The sequence below is a fragment of the Anopheles ziemanni genome, chromosome 2 (assembly GCF_943734765.1).
Source record: "Anopheles ziemanni chromosome 2, idAnoZiCoDA_A2_x.2, whole genome shotgun sequence".
NCBI classification, from domain to species: Eukaryota; Metazoa; Arthropoda; class Insecta; order Diptera; family Culicidae; genus Anopheles; species Anopheles ziemanni.
The window spans coordinates 61809291-61828544 of NC_080705.1; the positions used below are offsets into that span (position 1 = coordinate 61809291).

Genomic DNA, 19254 nt, shown 5'->3' on the forward strand with positions numbered 1-19254 from the left:
GGGGGTCTGCGACAGCCGAGCGGTAGCGCCGGTTAGAAAATCGGACCATGAGCGCCGGGGCTCCTCACCTCGACGGCGTGGGTTCGAATCCCAACCGAGACCGGACCCTCCCCTGCACGAGAGGACTGGCTATCCACGTACAACAGGGAAACAAGTCTCGTAAGCCCTTGCGGGCAGGCATGACCAAGAGGTCGTTACGCCAAGAAGAAGAAATTAACTGTATATTAATTCCATTGCGATGAAAGTTGCGATATGAACAAGAAGAAATAAAAGATATTTTATAAATCGGATGCGTTTTTATAGCAAACGAATAAAAAATATTGGAATGTTGTTATACATGGGTGGTGTTAATAACGTGGAAATACAGTATTTTATAACTAGACTAATTTAAAACTTTTCAAAAATATTTAAAAAAAATCCCACGTTACTTAAACATAGGTTAAAAAATGAGACTAATGCCAACGAACATCACAATGCCAATCAGCTCGTGGGAGATTTTAAGTACAATTCATCACCCCAGTACCAACGGTGTACACACGCGTGGCCGCAAGCGTAACGACAAACACTGGCAACTTCATTCATAAACTCCATCAGTTCCGGTTCAGCGTGAAACGCCCCGGACAAGGGGCCACCGTAATAGAAGTGTCAACAGAATGCATCGAAGCCTGCAGAAGTGCGTGTCTCCGCTGGCAGCGAAAACCGGCTACCACATCGACCGCACACCGGTGGTCATCCGCAAGGCGTTAGGCCGGTAATTGGTTTGGCACTTTGAGGATGATGGAAGCCTCGTACTCGTCGATGACGTACACGAAGGCCGTCCGGGCCTCCCAAAGACGCCGTCAAAGCTCTTGAACTAAATTAAAAATAACCTCGACGTGTCATCGGATCACTCTGATTTGCGTCAATCCCGTTGATGAGGATGACCGGTTGCTAGTTGCATTGGATATGTTCTGTAATAACTACACCTTGCGGTATGTTTCTACAACTGGGTTGAATCATCGGCAAGATCCTTGTTTGTTTTCGAGATGCCATCATAGCTGAATGGAATGTTTTCGACTTTTCAACATCATAACACCCACATCACAAAGTAAAGAACCCCTCTCTTTTCATGTGCAGCGGAGATGCGTAAATTTCACGCTTCAAGCTTATAAGTAATTTATTTAAACTTTTTCTATTTCTATTTTCTTTAGTAAATTAATAAAAAATCCAGTAAAAATTTACTTTAAACTCGAAGCTAGCGATTTTTTAAAACAATTTTCAAAACATATATTAATTTTTCCAGTAATTGTTAAGCGAAAGATTCAATTAAAAACCGAATTATATAAAAATGGGACAAGTAATTTTATACAATTCATGTAAAAGAACTAAGTGGCACCCGTAAGGTTAGATTTTTAGAGAGAATCGAAAAAGTAATGGCTCAATTGACCCTTTCTTCATATGCAAACGTAACTGCTCGAAAAAAACCCCCGCGATGCTAGATAGTGTCTCTAATGACAACAAATTATGTGCGAAAAAGAATAAGTGTGCCACCTGGTATGCGGCTGATAAGTCGCCAATGTGTGAGGTAACGTGCCACAAATGTCTTCCACATTGGCAAGCGATAATGGAACCCGCTGAGGTGATACGTGAACTTGCCTCGGATAGTTATGCGATCAAATGTTGTCTATGGCGGTTCGAACCAAGCTAGACATGATGAGAATCTGCGTTCCCGCAAGATAACATTGAACAAAACATGCTCATCTCCGATCTGTTTGTGTCACTGTGACAAGTGGAAAACCTTTGCACCAGCCATCCGCTAGGCTCATGGTACGCTGCTGGGACTTTTGTTGTTGTCCTTCGCTTGCGGACTTTTTCAACCTGGAAGTGGGTCGGCGCCAGGATGCAATTACAGGCCGGACCACTTGCGCGAATCGTTGTAGGCTCCATGCTCGGTGTGACCTATAAATAATCCAAATCCGTCACGATTATGTCGCGTTTAGGCAGAGTTCAAAGTACATATTTGATTATCGCGAACCAGGGCGTCCGAACACTGACGTTCGCAAACGTTCTTATCAGATTTTCTGCATGTGCGAATAGGTCGACCGTCATCGGTGCGTCCAAAAGGTGTGACAACATGGGGGTGCTGCCAGTGGAGGTGTAATTATCCAAACGAGATGCGAATTTGTTCAACCCACGCGAACCGACGTTCTCGCAACGGGACCACGCCGTTCGTCTGGAGAAAGGCACAACCTTTCCCTGTCATGGTGCTCGGATACTCGATGGGACGTTTTTGATATTTACCGCAAATTGTGGGGTGTGATGAGACGCAATTCACTCGTCCCTAGGGCGGGGGTTCAGAACTAATGACGACACAAGAGTACCCCGAGGTGAAAATTGCACGCCACGCTTGGTTATTGTCGGCCGGCGAACCGTTGAGAGGATTCATCGGATTTCGGGAAAACGATTCACTTCTGACGCACGCTTCTAATTAGCACTACTCTGTCGTAGGTTGGCCACGCAAAGTAGATAGTGATAGTTGTTTCTCACATCGTTATTCTTTATTGGCACAGAGCATCCAAAAGTCAATACCTAAGTGTCTATAGAGACTGCAAAAAATGACACTCCCGAGTTAGCTTGCATTTGTTGCTACGGTTAACTTCACAAGATCCAGAACAGCACAGAAAATAGATATTCATACACAGAAACATGTTACTATAATAAAATTGATGATGTCATTGTCGCAATTACACATGAGAAAAAAAAGAGAAATTTCAAAAGAAGGAACAAAACGGTAAGCATATCGCTTGTGTTCATTAACTGCGAATTCTTATTCCATGCAGAGGTGGGCAACCCAAGGTGTATTAAACATACAAAATCGTGTTCACAGTTTGCAGCATTTCGATTTGGAGATTTTTATCATCAATAATGTGTTGTATAATTTAATTTTTTTATTATAGTTGACTCCTTATGTTGATACCAGGGCAATTTTCTTTTAAAATAAAAATATGAAATATAAAAATGGGTATAATCACTGGTTCATTCCGTTGTAAATTCATTAGAATTTTCATGTATTTCTAGTTTAAATTTTTGTATGACTTATTTAGTTTATTGTCATTTCGCATTGGTGACCAGGCCATGTCAGCACGACGTGCTCAACTGTGAGCGGGCCATTGAAGAAGAAGTCATTTCGCAAATCAGGGGTTTTTATCTAAATTAAATCAAATTTTAAGTTAAAAAATGTAATTTTTGATAGCCAATTGTCATTAATTCTGAAAAGTTTTTCATCCATACGTCAACAAAAAGGCATAAAAAAAAGCTATAGTAATTACAAAAACCAATTCTTTGGGAAGCTTAATTTAAAAAATCGTCGTTTAGATAAACTTTATAAATCAATTTTATCAGACAGTTTAGGACATTAGCGTGAGCATTTTCTCGCTTTCATAGAAAGCATAATTTATTTTAATGCAGCACTTTTTCCGACACGATTAAAAATTAACTCTTTAGAGTAACGCGTTATGTACAAATGGGATCACTTTTGTTTGATCGCCTTTAATAGTTTTGTTGAATTATTTTTCGTTCAGGGCTTTGCGTCACATAATGCCACACTAGAAAATAAATTAACGTAAATGTTGAAATGATACCAAATGTTTCAATTTGGTTAGATGAAGATGTTGAACTGGAATGTTTAATCTAAATTACAATTCCCTTATTACCGTTCATCAATCAATTCATAAAATCAATCACCATGTGACTAGAAAATGATTATGATGTGGTGAATTATTTTTTAAGAGATAAAAATTTAGTGGAAATTCTTAGCCCTTATGACATACAAATCAATATTTTGCAACTCAATTGTATAACATTGAAGTTGTTTGACGACATCCATTGTTTAACAACACAATAGCGTTGGTCAACTTGCGATTTTGGAACTCCCAAATTATCGCCCCCTACCTTTTCTCACCCACCTAAGCCTACGTTCACCTTACTCACACAAACCCTACTTACCCTCCGTGGGAGGTCCTCGGGTTCATACCGGGGAATCCTTTCGAGGAAGCTCCGGTTCCGCGCCATGATTGGTCGGAGCTGGCGTTGCGATTCGGTTTCGTCATCTGTACACGAGTGCTTATCGCGCACTTTGGCGAACACGCCTACCCCTTTCGGCCCCAGAGGGGGTTAAGCTCCCCGGTCACCCCGTTCAGCACCCGGGGATGGGTAAATCCAATCAAATCACGTGGAAAGAGGGCGTGCGAAAGAGCGAGATAGACCAAACACGGTGGGGAAGAGACGGCTAACAGTGGCAAAAAGCTGGCCAACAACGGGGTGGCCCGGTTTATAAAAGCTTTCCGCCGTTGCGCTATCAACGCAGTTGCCGTTCGAATCTTCAGCTGGTCTGACAGATTGAGCCAAGAAATCGACATAGTCGACAGATCGAAACGAGTCGCAAACGCGTATAAGTTCCCCTTAGTAGACAGTGGTGCGGTTCCGAACGTGTCATCGAAGAAGCTGACCTTTGGCCCAAGAATCATGCAGAAGTGAATGTCAAAAAAATTCGGAAAAACGTGAGCCAGAGCTTCTAGCCACCAGGAAAAATTGGCGATGGATGAAGTATTTCCCAAGTCGAACTCGGTGTGTGCTTTCTTTGTGAGTGATTGTGAAGTACGGTGCAATAGCACACCGTTGTCAAAACAGTTGATGGAAATCTGAAATTACAAATATAGAAAGCAAAACGTTATCGCTTGAAAGAAAGAAGGAATAGTATTGAAAGTGAAGGTGTAATTGAAAGTAAATAAATATATAAACAACTTAATCACTAATTCGTGTGGTGTGGTGTGGTACACTTTGTACAGAACTTCGTAAAAATGCACTTCGGAATAACGGATATACCGTAAGTTGCTCTTCCTGAGTGCTTGGAACAGGAAACGGGGAAACGTTTACTAACGAGCCATTACTATTATCCTTTCTCTCACAGTGTGTTACTAGTGTTGGTGGTGATGCGATTAGAGCTGTGCACCTGCATGAAGTACACCTGCCTGATGGGCTCGGACGGGTTCTGCGTCTTTCAGGGGGTGCACATCGAGAGTGTGGAGCAGGCGCAGGACGTCCAGCTCGAGGCGCCGCCTGCAACAGCGGCCGAGGTGACACGCGTCAAGTTCCGCGATTCGAACATGTACGTTCTGCCACCGCGTCTATACGCCGCCTTCCGGCAGCTGCAGGAACTGCGCGTCTGGTGGATGCACCTGCACAGTATTCACGTCGATCCCCGGTTGCTGACGCTGGACGCGGAGAAGAACCGCATCAGCACTATCACGACCGATCCGGACACGATTCCGGCCCTGCGCAAGCTCGAGCTCAACCAGAATCGGCTGCGCAACATCGACAACATCTCGCAGTTCGAAAACCTGGAAGTGCTGGAGCTGGCGCACAACGATCTTCGCACGCTGGACATGTGCGTGTTTGGTCGTATGTCCAAGCTGCGATTGCTCGATCTGTCCAGCAACAATCTGGCGCTAGTGCGTAGCTCGCTGCAATCGCACGAGAAGCTACCGGCGCTGACAGTATTATACTTGAACGACAATCGGCTCTCTTATCTCGATCTCGGCGTACTACGATCGTTCCCGGCGCTGGAGAAGGTGCACCTGGCAAACAATGCGCTCGTGTACGTCGACTACGACAGCCTGCCGGCGACTGCACTGCCCAGACTACGCATCTTCCACCTGCAGACTAACGACTGGCACTGCGAGGCTCTCTCGGACCTGGTGGCGTACCTGCGCAAGATGGGTGTACAGGACTTTAAGACGTTCAGTGCGTTCAACTGCAAGGAACGCTCAGTCGAGGGTATCTGCTGTACGGAGAACCGTCCGTTCGCGCTGGTACGCAAGTCCAGCCGATATCTGGCACACTACGCCTCCGAACTGAACGGTCACACGCGCCACCTAATGCGCGAACTTCAGCATACACGCCACGAGCTGGTCCGGTTGAGCGTCAACGACAACTTCACCCAGACATCCCTGCGGAACCTTGGGGACGAAGTGGAAGACTTGCGCAATCAGCTGACGGACGTAATCTCCTCATCCTCGGGTGACGCACAGCCCCCGACCACCTTATCCCCCGGTAGTGGGCGTTCGAAAAACATTGCCCACCAGGGTGTTGGCATCGATCCGGAACGGCTTTCAGCGGAGGTTGCTAAAATGCGGCGCGACATGCAGAAAGTGCTGCGGGACAACGAAACCCTGCGCCAGCAGGCTCGCCAGCACGACAAGCTAAGGCAGGAGCTGGACGCCCTGCGCAACGACACGGAAGAGACCAAGATGGCGTTCCAGCTGCTAAAGGAGGAGAACTCGCTGCTCAAGCAGGACCTTCAGCAGTTGCAGCAGAAGTTTCTGCAGCTCTTCAACCGTGGACCCAACGTCTGACGTCAGTCTCTGTTTCAGCAGCAGTGGACTTCCGCGTCCTCGCCGTAGTGTAGGCTCTTGGGGAAGATGCATTGCTTGGAAGGTGCACCGTAGGCCTGCACTACCGTCTACTATCTCTTGGCATAACTCTCTACTTTCACATGCCCAGCACCTCGTCCTCTTCCACTTTCTGCCTTCCTCCCTCTCTCCGCCAGCAAAGAGAAAGAGAGCAGGAGAGACGCATGAAAGTAGGGCATAAGACCAATAGGAATGCGAACAATCGCGCCCAGCATCGTAGGCTAGAGTTTTCGTCCGACGCAAAGCCGCTTATCGGACTGCGGAGTCTGGCTCCCGATTAACAGCTTCATCCACTACTTGCAAGGATGGACGAGGTGTACGCGTGCGCGCGTGTGTGTGAATGAGTTTGTGCTATCTCAGGATCGTGTTGCTCGAATTGTACCAAAGAGTGTCGGCTAGTCGCGTCGGAAATGGACGTTTGCGGATGCTAGCGCGAAACCTTAGATGATAGGATATATCAGTCTCCATGTTTATATGTGTATGTCTGTGTTTGTATTTGCTTGTTGTCCTCGTATAACTCTTTCTAGTGCTTAGTCCCGCGATTCACGTATCAATCAGATTAAAAAAAGTTATATGGTGGAGTACCTAAACTCATAGATCTGATTCAATAACTCCTTACCATCAAAATGTCAACGATTATAGTTTAACGAGAGGATTTACGATTAGTAAAACTAACTCCCAATTAATAGATACTAATAGTTTGTACCGGTCCAGAACTCCATTAGCAGGTTTGCAGTTCAAACGTGTGCACGTTTAGTACAATTTTAAAAGTGAACGATCAGCAGGCAAGGGGAAGAAAATTGCGCGCCAAATTAAACGTCATTATCGCTGCGTCACAACCCCCGGAAGAATGCACCCGGCACGTGATTGAGGTGTGGCTTGCAGACTACCGAGCTAGTGACTAGCCGTGACTAACTTGATGTGAGTGTATGTGTGTGTGTGTGTGTTTGGGTATAAGCGTGTTCATAACCATTTCTTTCTTCATCAAACGGCATCGTCAGCGAGTGAATGAAATGTTATTGCAAACAAAGTTCCCTTTTCAATGTGCATCCAGCGCAGCGTCCAGCGCTGCTGTTATTTGCACTTTCTTGTCTCACTTCGTAATGCATCTGCGGGACGATGGCGGTTGCAATAGCGGCGCTTCTGGAAGATTTTCAGTTTGCTCGTCGACCAAGCCTATCATCGTGACGACGTAACTTTTCGCAGGCGAGTCGCCGTTGGATGGGCTGGTAGACTTAGGGTTAATCGCCACACTAACGTAAGCTGATCCAGACACTTATGTTATTTTAGTATAGAAGAGGTGAAGCCATCGACTGGCAGTGGGAATCATTTGGGCTTTGTAAGCTTCCGTTTTATTAGTTTTATGCTTAAGCTATTTATTTACCATAAACATACTAAACGCTACCCGAGGCTGCTCGTTGTTGATTGATGGGCACCGAGGACACTAAACTTACTCTCTTATTGTCGATGTGTGAGTTATGTATCATAGTTAAACTATAATATGATACAAGATCAAAATATAAAAGAACCTATATGATAATGTGCTGCCACCCGTAGTGTGTTGTACTAGTCTGTAAGATGAAATTGAATAAACAAAACAGTGCAAATGAAGAAACAATGTTGTTTTAAAAAGAGTTTACTTTTTATAAAGTTCAACTTCTAGACTATTTAAAAATCATACAAACAGAGTAACCGCTGATTGCTAAAACGTTTGCAAATTTGTCGTCTAATCGTCACTAGGGAGTCTAGAGAGTACATTCGTTTGGCGCTGTGGATATTTTATTTCATAGAAACGGTAAGAATTTAGCATTAAAAGGCTTCACTCGTAAGTTAATTTAATTTCTTCTATAGATCGTGTGAACAAATGGATAATTTTAGGACCCTTTCCAACCGGCTCTTTGAAGCTCTAAATGACTACCTGTACTGCCTGGTAAGCATACTGATGGTGTTGGGCTATCTGTTCGCCATCAGTGTTATCGTTTTGGTTGACTGGTCCACCCAAGTTACTCGATTTTTAATGTCTGGTATACAAAGTCCATAAAGGAACAGAACAAAATTGAGTGTGAAATAAATCCGTGTTACGTAATAGCTGCTCCCGAATGTTGACTGTGGCAATGCTAGTAAATAATTGAACTTATTGAAATCAAGAACAAGTAATTAAAATTTTTAATTTAAAGTAAAAATTGTTTATCAAAAGAAGTTTGTTATTTATATCACAGAATATTATACAATTATTAAAATCCAGAAAGTAGTATTTGATCTTTCACTGGTTTGACCTCATATGATATTAGCAAATTCAGCCTGAGAAAATGGTGCGAACATTTTTTAAACCGTTAAAATTCTCTAGAATGCCATGGTTTGAGAAGATTTCATGGTCATATCTAATAATGCTCACGCTGGTAGTTTTTCACAAATGCTAACAGCTCACGATTTTGAAGGTGTATCTTTTAAAAACAGGGCGTCGTTCCATAACAACAAACTGTTTACTTTTCTCATTCAAATTGTGTTTCAATAGAGTTTGACATCAAGGGTTAAAGCACCTAGTTTGCACACCGGGTACCATGCGCCTCCATGAGTGCTACCGGCAGCAAATCCAATCAAATGTCAAAACGATGCAGATGTCCCGCTTCTAATCGGAACAATTAGTTTTGTCATTTCTAATGACCCGCACGCAAACAATGGCTTTTCACGAGCGTGATCGATGCACGATGTGCGGCCGGGTACGTTCCCGGGGAGCAAAGTTCACTCCGTACGGCCCCGGCAGAGGGCGCCAAGAAAATGTAGGACCGCGTGCAGTCCTTGCGCCTAGATCACGCCTTAAGCGACGGATGCGTTGCCATTTTTGTTTACCCATCACTTCAAACAATGTGAGCGTGAGAGAGGTATGGGGAATACGAGAGGAATTAACGCCTGGTAATCGTCGCGCTTGCTTGCCGTTGCGGCGTAAACTGTTCTGCTGATAAGCAGCCCACCCAAACGAATGGTGAGGACACATCAAAGGCCTCACTGTTGTACCCTATGCAACACCCTCACGATCCATCTGGCGGCATCCTGTAGTGGTTTACGGAATGCGAAAGAAATGTTCAGCAATGTAGCGCTGCATCCGATCGTGCAAAGTGATTAAATACGATCAGAAAGACAAGTAGTAAGGTGTTGCGAGGATTGTTTGTTTGGAATCGTAAGCGGCAGCGGGTAAGTATGAAATACAAACAAACTGAAACTCGTGTCGTCACCACCGTTACGAGTGTGCCGTAACTCCGAAGGAAGGAGGGTGGGTTTCTACCGGCAATTAGCGATGCAATCGGTGTAATCGCTTTGTAATCGCGGCGAACTATTAAATCATCCATTTCAGAGCTGTGGAAGTACCGTGCTAAGGCAGCACTGAACTCGTTATCAGCCGTTGGGAAGGTAGAGCATACAGGCATATAGGAAAGTATGTTCAACGAATCCCCTTATGGTTCACGCCTGATCCCCATAAAGGTTCCTGAACTGGGCCGGTAAGGGAGTGCAGTTGCATCAGATTATTTTAAGCACGTGGTTCCGTTTAGGAATTTACTTTTCAAAAGGAATCGCGAGGATGTTTTGTAAATTCACTTACCATGGGTAAGCTATTTCTGCAAGGAATATACACATCGACTTGTTTTTTTCTTGAATGCTTCAAGGTATTTATTTTCATGCAAAGCCATGTTTGATTATTTTTTTAAATGAATTACATTACAGTCTGCAAAAATAGTGGCTTTTGATGGAACATAAATTTGAATAATTGGATTAATTATACAAATTAGTTTCAATAAATTAATCCCTGTTTGGATTTGATTTTTTAGTAGGAGAGGGGCAACAAAATATGTTTGGGCAAACCAATCAATTCAAAATGTAGAAAAAAGAAACAAAATCTAGAATCTATCGCGCAACTACTCTTCCTCACTTGGCAGAATTTTCAGAAATCATTGATTGTTCATACTTGAATCCGTCATCGGATTTTTTGAATGTTTTAAAATAACACTTCATTTCTGATTGAACTGCGACTCTCATTTTGTAAAAAAGATCAGCTTAAAACATACTCTTCCCCCCATGGGATAGAAGGAGATAGAAATGCGAAAATTCTTGTCCAAGATCATAGTTTTGGTTTCATTGAGCAATAGTCCGAGGGTAGTAAATAAATTGAAATTTTAAATTACGCTGTTAAGATTCACAACATTTTCGGCTAGGGTCCAACTCCTAAACAAAATGACTAAACTCATCTACAATTCCTTTCGCTCAATTCCCGCCAAAACACTAACAACCATTTGTTTCAGAGCTTATCGCTTTTAGTACATCTGTGAAATATTTCTCCGACGGATGAAACTTTGCACGCGCGCTCAAATTTGAAACCGTGGGAAGATTAAGGAAGATTACACTTACAGGGTTTGACAGGCCAACATACAACTGGGGCAACGTTCCTTCTAAATCGCACCTTCTTTCAAAACAACAACAAAATTGAAGATCTAACGTCAACTGGGTTATCGATCAGCATCACGCTGTAACTTGACACGGAGGGCGTAACCGATCAGTGTCAAAAAGGAACTTGTCAATGAAATGAGCGTTCTAGACACGGCAGAAAATCATCACGCTTCTGATGTTTCATATTGTTGTACTTTTTTCATTGGAGTTTACCGCTGTAAATATTTTAAAAATCGCGCGCTTTTTTGTACGTCTGGTTTCACATACCTGGTGAATTTTATATCTCAAGGAACACGTTGAATTCGTTCTCACCCTCCATTGTTCAATACACAATGTAATTTCTCACTTGAATCTTCACAAGACTCTTTTGCTACACTTTGTAATTCACCAGGTATGTGAAACCAAACGTACAAAAAAGCGCGCGATTTTTAAAATATTTACAGCGGTAAACTCCAATGAAAAAAGTACAACAATATGAAACATCAGAAGCGTGATGATTTTCTGCCGTGTCTAGAACGCTCATTTCATTGACAAGTTCCTTTTTGACACTGATCGGTTACGCCCTCCGTGTCAAGTTACAGCGTGATGCTGATCGATAACCCAGTTGACGTTAGAACTTCAATTTTGTTGTTGTTTTGAAAGAAGGTGCGATTTAGAAGGAACGTTGCCCCAGTTGTATGTTGGCCTGTCAAACCCTGTAACACGTTTCGTACCAAGCGTTTTAGCACAATTTTTAGTACAAGTTTTTAAATTACAATTTGTTTATAATATTTGTTAAACCGATTGTTTTCGAAGGCCAAGCAAAAACTTAGCTTCCCAAAAATTTATATAAAATATAACAATAACTTTTATGTTGCATTTTCATTTATTTATGGGTCAAAAACTTTTTAGAACTAGAACTGCTGTCACCCATATTTGGGTGACGCGGTACGGAACGTGTTATTAAAAAACACTGTAATCTTTCAAATTTAAAACGAGTGATGAAGTATGGGGACAGTATTTAAAATAACTTCAAAAATAACGCCAAACTGATGCTCGTACATGTTAATTTAATTCTGAATAATACAAGAATTTTGAGGCGATGATGGGTGATGGTGAGGGCAGGAAAATCAAAAGACGGTTCTTAAAAGAAGATGCCGAAGGAGAAAACGACGAATAAAAAGAAGAACACAGAAGAAGCAGAAGAATAAGGAATTGCTTTAACACGTTGCGTACCAAGCGTTTTAGCACAATTTTTAGTACAATTTTTCTAATTACAATTTGTTTATAATATTTGTTAAACCGATTGTTTTCGAAGGCCAAGCAAAAACTTAGCTTCCCAAAATATTTATATAAAATATTACAATAATTTTTATGTTGCATTTTCATTTATTTATAGGTCAAAAACTTTTTTGTACTAAAACTGCCGTCACCCATATTTGGGTGACGCGGTACGCAACGTGTTAATACACATTGCATACGCATTAGTTCTTCAGGATGATAGGAATTATAGTGAAATTACGCATGCGATGCAACTCTTAAAGTTTATTTGTCATTAATGTATTTATATATACTTAAACTGGCACAGTTCAGAAGTTATCATATCGTGACAGAATGTTGCATATTGAGTATTGTTCATATTACCATAATGAACTTTCATATGCTGCATATTGAGTATTGTTCATATGACCATAATAAACTTTTATATCTAAAAACTAAAAAAAACATTCATATCTATTCTCGCTGTACAGCTATCTTCAACACTACGTCTTGCAGAGTCCCGGATAGTTCGGATTCATACCGGCTTGACATTTGGATCCTGCGGGACCCACAGTGTACACCGGACGGCCGATAATGTTCGTGTACGAATAGTTGCAGACGAGATAGACCTTCTTCTCGGCGCCTTCGTTCCAGTGCTGCATGGCGCAACCGAGCTTCCAGGCACCATCGTGGACAAGCATTGTAAAGTGACCGATCGCTTTTCTGCAAAAGAAACCAAAATTAGGATGAACACTCCTTCTCCACGCCGTACCATTTTGAGGAGTAGTCAAACATACGTTTTGGACCGCGGGAACGACTTCAGGTATGATGGTTTCGTGTAGCGATACTCGTTCCACCACGTGTTCACCAAGGACGTCATGATGTCCTTGATGTCGTAGCTGGCACCGGTGAATCCGAATATCGCCAGGTTCTGTCCGGAGTGGCGAAATTCGGGCGTGTTGCGGCACGTATCGTGGGCGAACAGACACGAGCGGGCATTGTGTCCGGCTTGAGCCGCCAGCTCGTCGTCCCAGACCATCGTGTACATGCGGGCAGCCTGCGAGAACGGGGGCTGCCGACCGGACGCCACCTTCGCCCGGTAGTAGTTATGGAGGTGCAGCAGGTGTGACTTCAGTGATTTAGTCATTTGCACTGACTTCGCCGATTTTCCATAGCAATAGTAACCGCCGCCGGCCGAAGGAGGGTTGCAGCCTACATTTGGGCCGCCGAACGGGCAGAGGTTCACCGAGCAGTAGTAGTTGGAGCTGTAGCCATCGCCAAGCGAGACAAGCACGAGAAACGTCAATGCTACAGTGAGAAATGTTGTGGAAAAGTGGCACTGGTAAGTGACGAACAGTTTGGTAAATTGTTTCTACAAATACCTACCATAAATGGCGGGATGCATGGTGAATTTTAATTGAAGTTTTTAATGCAATTAAAGGCGACTAAAATTCCAACTATGTAAAGGCAACTAAAATTCTGTAAGAGTCAGGAAAATTTAAAATTTTATTCATCACATTCAAATCACAATTAAAACTGTAGCAACAAATTCAGAACATTTTTGCTACTTTGTGCTGTTCTGTGGTAGCACACACAGTTTACTGCGCTGTACCTATATGGTAATTCAGCAAACTATCATACAACTTCAAAATTAGCTCAATGAAACAAAAAAGTAATGTGTCATAAAACATCTCTATTTGTGTATGTAGGAATGGAAGACAGCTAAACTATTTTAAGCAACATCACAGATAAGGTAATTTTGCTTGATATTAGTTTCTCAACATGAGGTCATTATTCACTTGAATAATTATTATTGAATGAGTTTATTTAGAAGATTGGTATTTATTTAGAAGGTAGGTAATCTATCATTAAATTAGATGTCCGCGACAGCCGAGCAGTTTGTCGGTTAGAAAATCGACCCACGAGCGCTGAGTGCCTCGACAGCGTACGTTCGAATTGACTATCCACGTACACAAAAGGAACAGATCTAGTAAGCCCTTAACGGACAGGTATGACGAAAAAAAGAGGTTACGCAATGCAAAAAAAGGTAAACCCAGCCAGTAGTGCAAATGCGATCGTTAAAAAGTATAGTTCCATTAAAAAGCAATTTCTCTAGAAATTTTGATTTTTACTTCAATTCACGTTTTTTTTTCATTTTTATGTCACGTAAACCTGACATGTGTAACATCAGCTTAAAGATGTAGTTTTTTGCTGATTTATACTCCTAGGTTATTAGGTCACTCTTTCCGAACGATACCAATTTTAATATTCAAGCAATGATTCGTAATAACGTATAACAAAAGTCCAAAGCAAGTTTCTAAGCCTGATGCGACATTTTATTGTGCTACCACACATTTTAATATCGAAAATTTCATATAGAAATTAGAATTTCAAAAGGAAAGCATACGGGTATAGCGAAATGGAGTTTTAGAGGGACAAATATGAACCATACAGATGTTAGATATGTCCATGAAAAGAATAAAATCTACCTCTCTATTAGGGAGCCTACAGGATTACTTTCCAATTAGCAAAGATTTTCTGCACAACCATAGTATGTATATCCTATTCGATTTGTACTGTATTAAAGTAATGGTATGTTATGCTGTTAATGGCAAAAGATTAGAATGTTTTTAAGTTTAGACATTTTCGATGAAAATAGAGCAACTGTTTGGTTACAAATCTGTCAGGTTGCTTAAACCATCTTGTGAAATAGATAGAATTTGGAAAATGTAACAAATCCCTTTATTTATGATAGCAGTTTGCTTCTGCTTACGAATGTCTATCACAATTTGCATACACATTTCGAACCAACGAATTCAAAATGAACCCTTTCACACTTTTATCACTGTGATAAGCGGAGCTATTATTCCCAGATTATTTCACTGCACTGTTAGCGCTAACGATGATGGTAAGCTCAGTAATGTCGGTCAATAGAACACACTTCGGGAGCCATCAAATTTAACGATCAATTAACTCTAGCTGTTAATGCAAAAACAGGTTATAATGGCACAGCTGTGTGACGTAAAACTTGGCGCCGTTGGATAAAATTAAAACATAATTTTCGAAGCAAACGACAGAAGATGCTTTTGTTAAAATTGAGCAGAGATCCGGACACAACAACGAACAAGCCTGCACATCTAATCCGTATCGTACCATCATGGGCACCATCCGTTCCACTTTTCTCACCTAAGCAGGAGCTCCGCGCTGATAGTGCGAAAACTTTCCTTCCGCTTACCCTCGACGCAAGAACTCGCGAGACGCACGCGACTGCTTCGAAGACCGGTGCGCGACTGAGCCGTGCCAGCGACCTGCCGTTAAAACTGTTCAGCTCTCCGGCATCTATATCGGAACGGTGGCGACCGGAACCTGCCTCCACCACCGGCATGTCGATCTCGATCTGATCGTCACATGGGCTGAACCGAATAGACGCAGATTAGCCGCGCGCAGTAAAGTCCAGCACCGGTTTCGGGCACAGCGTGGATCTGCTTTTCCTGTTGTTGTATTTTTTCCCTTTTCTAAGTCTTCTACTGTGCTTTCTGCATGTTTTTTTTAGTTTAGGCTATGTTGTCCCTCTCGTCTATCGATTTAGCGCCATTTGAATGTTCATCGTTTGTTCATCGTCCCCTTCTTTGCTGCTGTCCAACTTCTTTATCGACGCACCGCTAGTCGTGAAGGGGCATTGGCATAAATTTAAGGTAGCGCCGACGGTCCCACGAGTTGTTGCGATAACGGTCTCGGAAAGGCTTTGGACCCTTTCAAGGCCGACCGGGGCTGGAGCATCGCGGGAAGCGTTCTAAGGGCTCTCGCACTTGGCAGCATCCCGAAGGTACGCGGATTAGCCTAAGTCGTAAAATCTCAATAGAACAGTAGAACTGGTATGCTTTTTTTCCCAAATCTGCGGAAAGAAGCGGAAGCGATATTTTAGCAGGTGTACTAGTACCCGATGGTCTCTGTTTTGTGATCGAGTTACTGATCGATGGTTTCAACAAAGATTTAGAACCAGCTTCTTCTAGAATAGCTGATACTGTGATGTCACGATGGTAAGTTCTACTTCTTGCCGGCCCGAGCGACCGACCTTTTGGTATTTTTAGTCCAGAATTTTCCACTGAACCAGTTTTCGAAGGTCAATGAAAGTGGCAGGGACCGAATAATTGAATTATGTCTCTGTTAGCCCCAGTTTGGTCGTAATATAAAACCGAAAAAGACCTTGGGGTGCCCGGGTTCGCTTCCTCATTTGCTTGCGGGCTTATCGGTGGGCTCAGTTGCGCTTGTTAGCTCCCATTGGCAGGTGATAAATTGTCGCTCGGGGGCGATTTATGAGCTAACCCGATATGGTGACCGATTGCCCCCCGCACGGGCGCATGCGCAGGATGCAGGATAATTTTGTCCCCAACCGTTTTTGGGCTTTTTTTATATTTCCCCCGACGATGACGAACTTCCACCGGCTGCTCGAATCGGTCGCTCGGTGCGGAACCCACTGAGAAGCCTTCGCCGTGCGTTCAATCGCCCCAGGAAATCGGCAGCATTGCGTTGATTTTATGTGGTTTGCAGCGTAAAACCCGCGGTCCGTGGCAAGCACCGACCGCTGGCCTCCCCGGCGGCGACGGCGATGGCGGTGGCGGCGGTCAAAGTGTGCCAAAGCGCTGCCGAAAGCCGACGGGGAAGTTCGATTCGAATCTATTTTATCTCCGTCCGGCCCGAGGACATCGTCACATCGATTTGATGAGTTCCGAGATGCGCGCGCTGGGTAACCATCAATCATTCGCCGATGATCGGCGCTTATCGCACTCAGCTTCACTCTTCTTTTGGGGTGCTTTTTTGCTTCGTGCTGATTTAGCCGTCCATTCGTTCGTCATTTCTCATTGCCATGATTTTTATACGCACCATTACGAGCTTTTCCGAGCAACCGGAGTGCGACCGGGATGGTGCTACGAGGGCTTACCGAGAGTGAAGGCGACAGGATAAAACAAGAAAGGCCCAAAGGTGAACTACCGATCTCCTCCGGGGAGGTCTTCGAAGGGAATTTAATAGCGAGTTTTGCTAGTTTCGGTTTTATTTACAGCATCCCGCCCGGCTTCGACGGAAGCCTCCGATGCAGGTCAGATCAGTTGTCGACTGAAAAAATCGAATCGTTCCCGTTTAAATTCATTCATTCAGCATCAGACGAGAGGTTTGCTAGAATGTCTTAAGAGTGAATTGAATACAATGCGCCGAAATATCATCCAAAACACTTGACTCGTCAGGAATACACCTGTACTTGGGTACACATTGGATAAACTTAGCACCAGAGTTGATAATTTAAACACTTTCGATTGGTGATGACTTACCCATCGTTTCTAGCTATTGTTGGATGATTCTTGAATAGTGTGGAAATTAGCACATTAGATCAAACCGGGTTAGTTGGCCTTATGGTTGGTGAATTCTTCAACTTTTATGAAACTCATCGGTATATTTTTATTTGTATACGACCACTATAACGTTGTGTAATGTTTTGTAATGAATTAATTTGAACATCGTTAAATATATGGCGTGGAATGAAATACCGAGTTAAAATTGGGAACTGTCCTTAAAAACCACCGCTTGACGAATATTTTTTAACTGAGCATATTGGCCACCACGTGTTTGCAGCACACGAAAACATCAAATATCTTTTGTTGTTTATCTTGGCCCGCGGCTCTGCATTCGTAGTCTAGCTACGATATACTTACCTTTCCAAATCAGGCTATGTCATTCGATAGTATACTTTCAGGGGAGTGTGGGATGCTCACAGAATTTTAACGTCTTACAACGTAATACAATAATGAAATTAGAGGATACATAAAACTTAAATCAAAACTGAAACTTGTTTCATTAAACCCTTTCGCATAGCATATTTGAAACAGGTCAAATGACAAGTTTTTAACAATTTTAGTGACATAGTTGAGCTGATAGTACTACCCCAAAAATTATCCAAAATGGGAAATTTTTATCTCAGAATTAACAAAATATGAAACAGAATTCTTAAACTCTACATCGGGTTTTCGATTTTTATGAGAATATGACAATGTTATATTCTGACCTGATTATCTGATTTAATGATCAATATGCATAGAAATTCCTCATGTTGTACGGCACGAACGATAAACCATCAGTTGCCAGTGACTTCTTAAGTTGGTTTCAAGCTTAAAGGCTAGCTTACAGACAGAGATGCCGGGAACTCCTTGGGCTATTTTCCTCGAAGTACATATAATGCTACAAAGAACACCAAATTGTAGGAAAGGAAAAATGTGGGCCAAAAATGTATCTACCAGTTGGGAATACTTACAAGCATAAACAATGCGCCCAGCAAGGTAGCCATCCAGATCCAACGGGAATTTGATGCTGAATTCTTCTTCATGGTCATACTTTTTAGTTACTTTATCAATCTCCGTGCCGTCCATTCCGAAGATCTACGGTGCGATTGTATCCCGTATTTAGTGCGGTGCTGCAGAACCGACTGAGATCCTAATATTACTCACATAAAATATGGGACCATTCACATTTTTTTTTATGTGGCACGACATCCCCAAGTGAGACAAGGCCTCTCTCCGAAGAGAGTTTTCGGTGACCGAAAGACGGTATATTATACATCGGTGATCAGCCGTTCGTAATACCGGGGCACGATGGAGCGAAGCCGGGATAAAAATCAAAAATTCATTTTATGATTTCAGAAAAATGAGATATGTTTTCTTAAACTACAAGATGAAACTAAGAAATGACCCAAAAACTAGAGCCTCTGTTCTTCCAGGTTCTGAGAAACAGCCCGTCAAAGTCAGGATTTGTGAAAATATTGCGTGAAAAATTGAAAAAAATCCATCAACTTTGAAGGTCTGCAACTCCTATAATAATGGCCGGAATCGAATTTCAAGCACAGTTTTGGAAAGGTATATTATCATGCTTTAAAATTGTTGACAGTTTAATCAAATTGAAATAGAATGTCACAAAATATTAAGCATTGTTTCGCAAAACTCCTGGGAAATGTTTCAATTTTCTGTTTTTAACCTTACGCCATCGCTAAGGATTGTGAAAGATTGTAATATGATGCATACCCACTTATAGTCTAGAATGTTTTGTAACAATAAATGATAGTTTTTTTTGCGCATACGCG

At 42.6% G+C, this 19254-nt stretch overlaps 2 protein-coding genes across 2 annotated transcripts; one reads left to right on the forward strand and one right to left on the reverse strand.

Moving 5' to 3' along the window:
• The first annotated feature begins 4838 nt into the window (after nucleotides 1–4838).
• On the forward strand, nucleotides 4839–6392 carry LOC131294026 (platelet glycoprotein V-like). The gene is made up of 2 exons (XM_058322074.1): nucleotides 4839–4864; nucleotides 4949–6392. The coding sequence occupies exons 1-2, from the start codon at nucleotides 4839–4841 to the stop codon at nucleotides 6390–6392; spliced, it is 1470 nt and encodes a 489-aa protein (XP_058178057.1).
• A 6239-nt stretch (nucleotides 6393–12631) lies between these two features.
• Nucleotides 12632–13533, reverse strand: LOC131294028 (scoloptoxin SSD976-like). Its single transcript, XM_058322075.1, has 3 exons — nucleotides 13515–13533; nucleotides 12926–13436; nucleotides 12632–12851 (listed from the first exon to the last, which is right to left on the reverse strand). The coding sequence occupies exons 1-3, from the start codon at nucleotides 13531–13533 to the stop codon at nucleotides 12632–12634; spliced, it is 750 nt and encodes a 249-aa protein (XP_058178058.1).
• Nucleotides 13534–19254: the final 5721 nt, after the last annotated feature.

Coding starts and splice junctions, on each gene's coding strand:
- LOC131294026 (XM_058322074.1), top strand. CDS start 4,839: ATGCACTTCGGAATAACGGATATACC. Junction 4,865..4,948: donor TTCGGAATAACGGATATACC/GTAAGTTGCTCT, acceptor TTTCTCTCACAG/TGTGTTACTAGTGTTGGTGG.
- LOC131294028 (XM_058322075.1), bottom strand. Junction 12,852..12,925: donor TCGTTCCCGCGGTCCAAAAC/GTATGTTTGACT, acceptor TTTCTTTTGCAG/AAAAGCGATCGGTCACTTTA.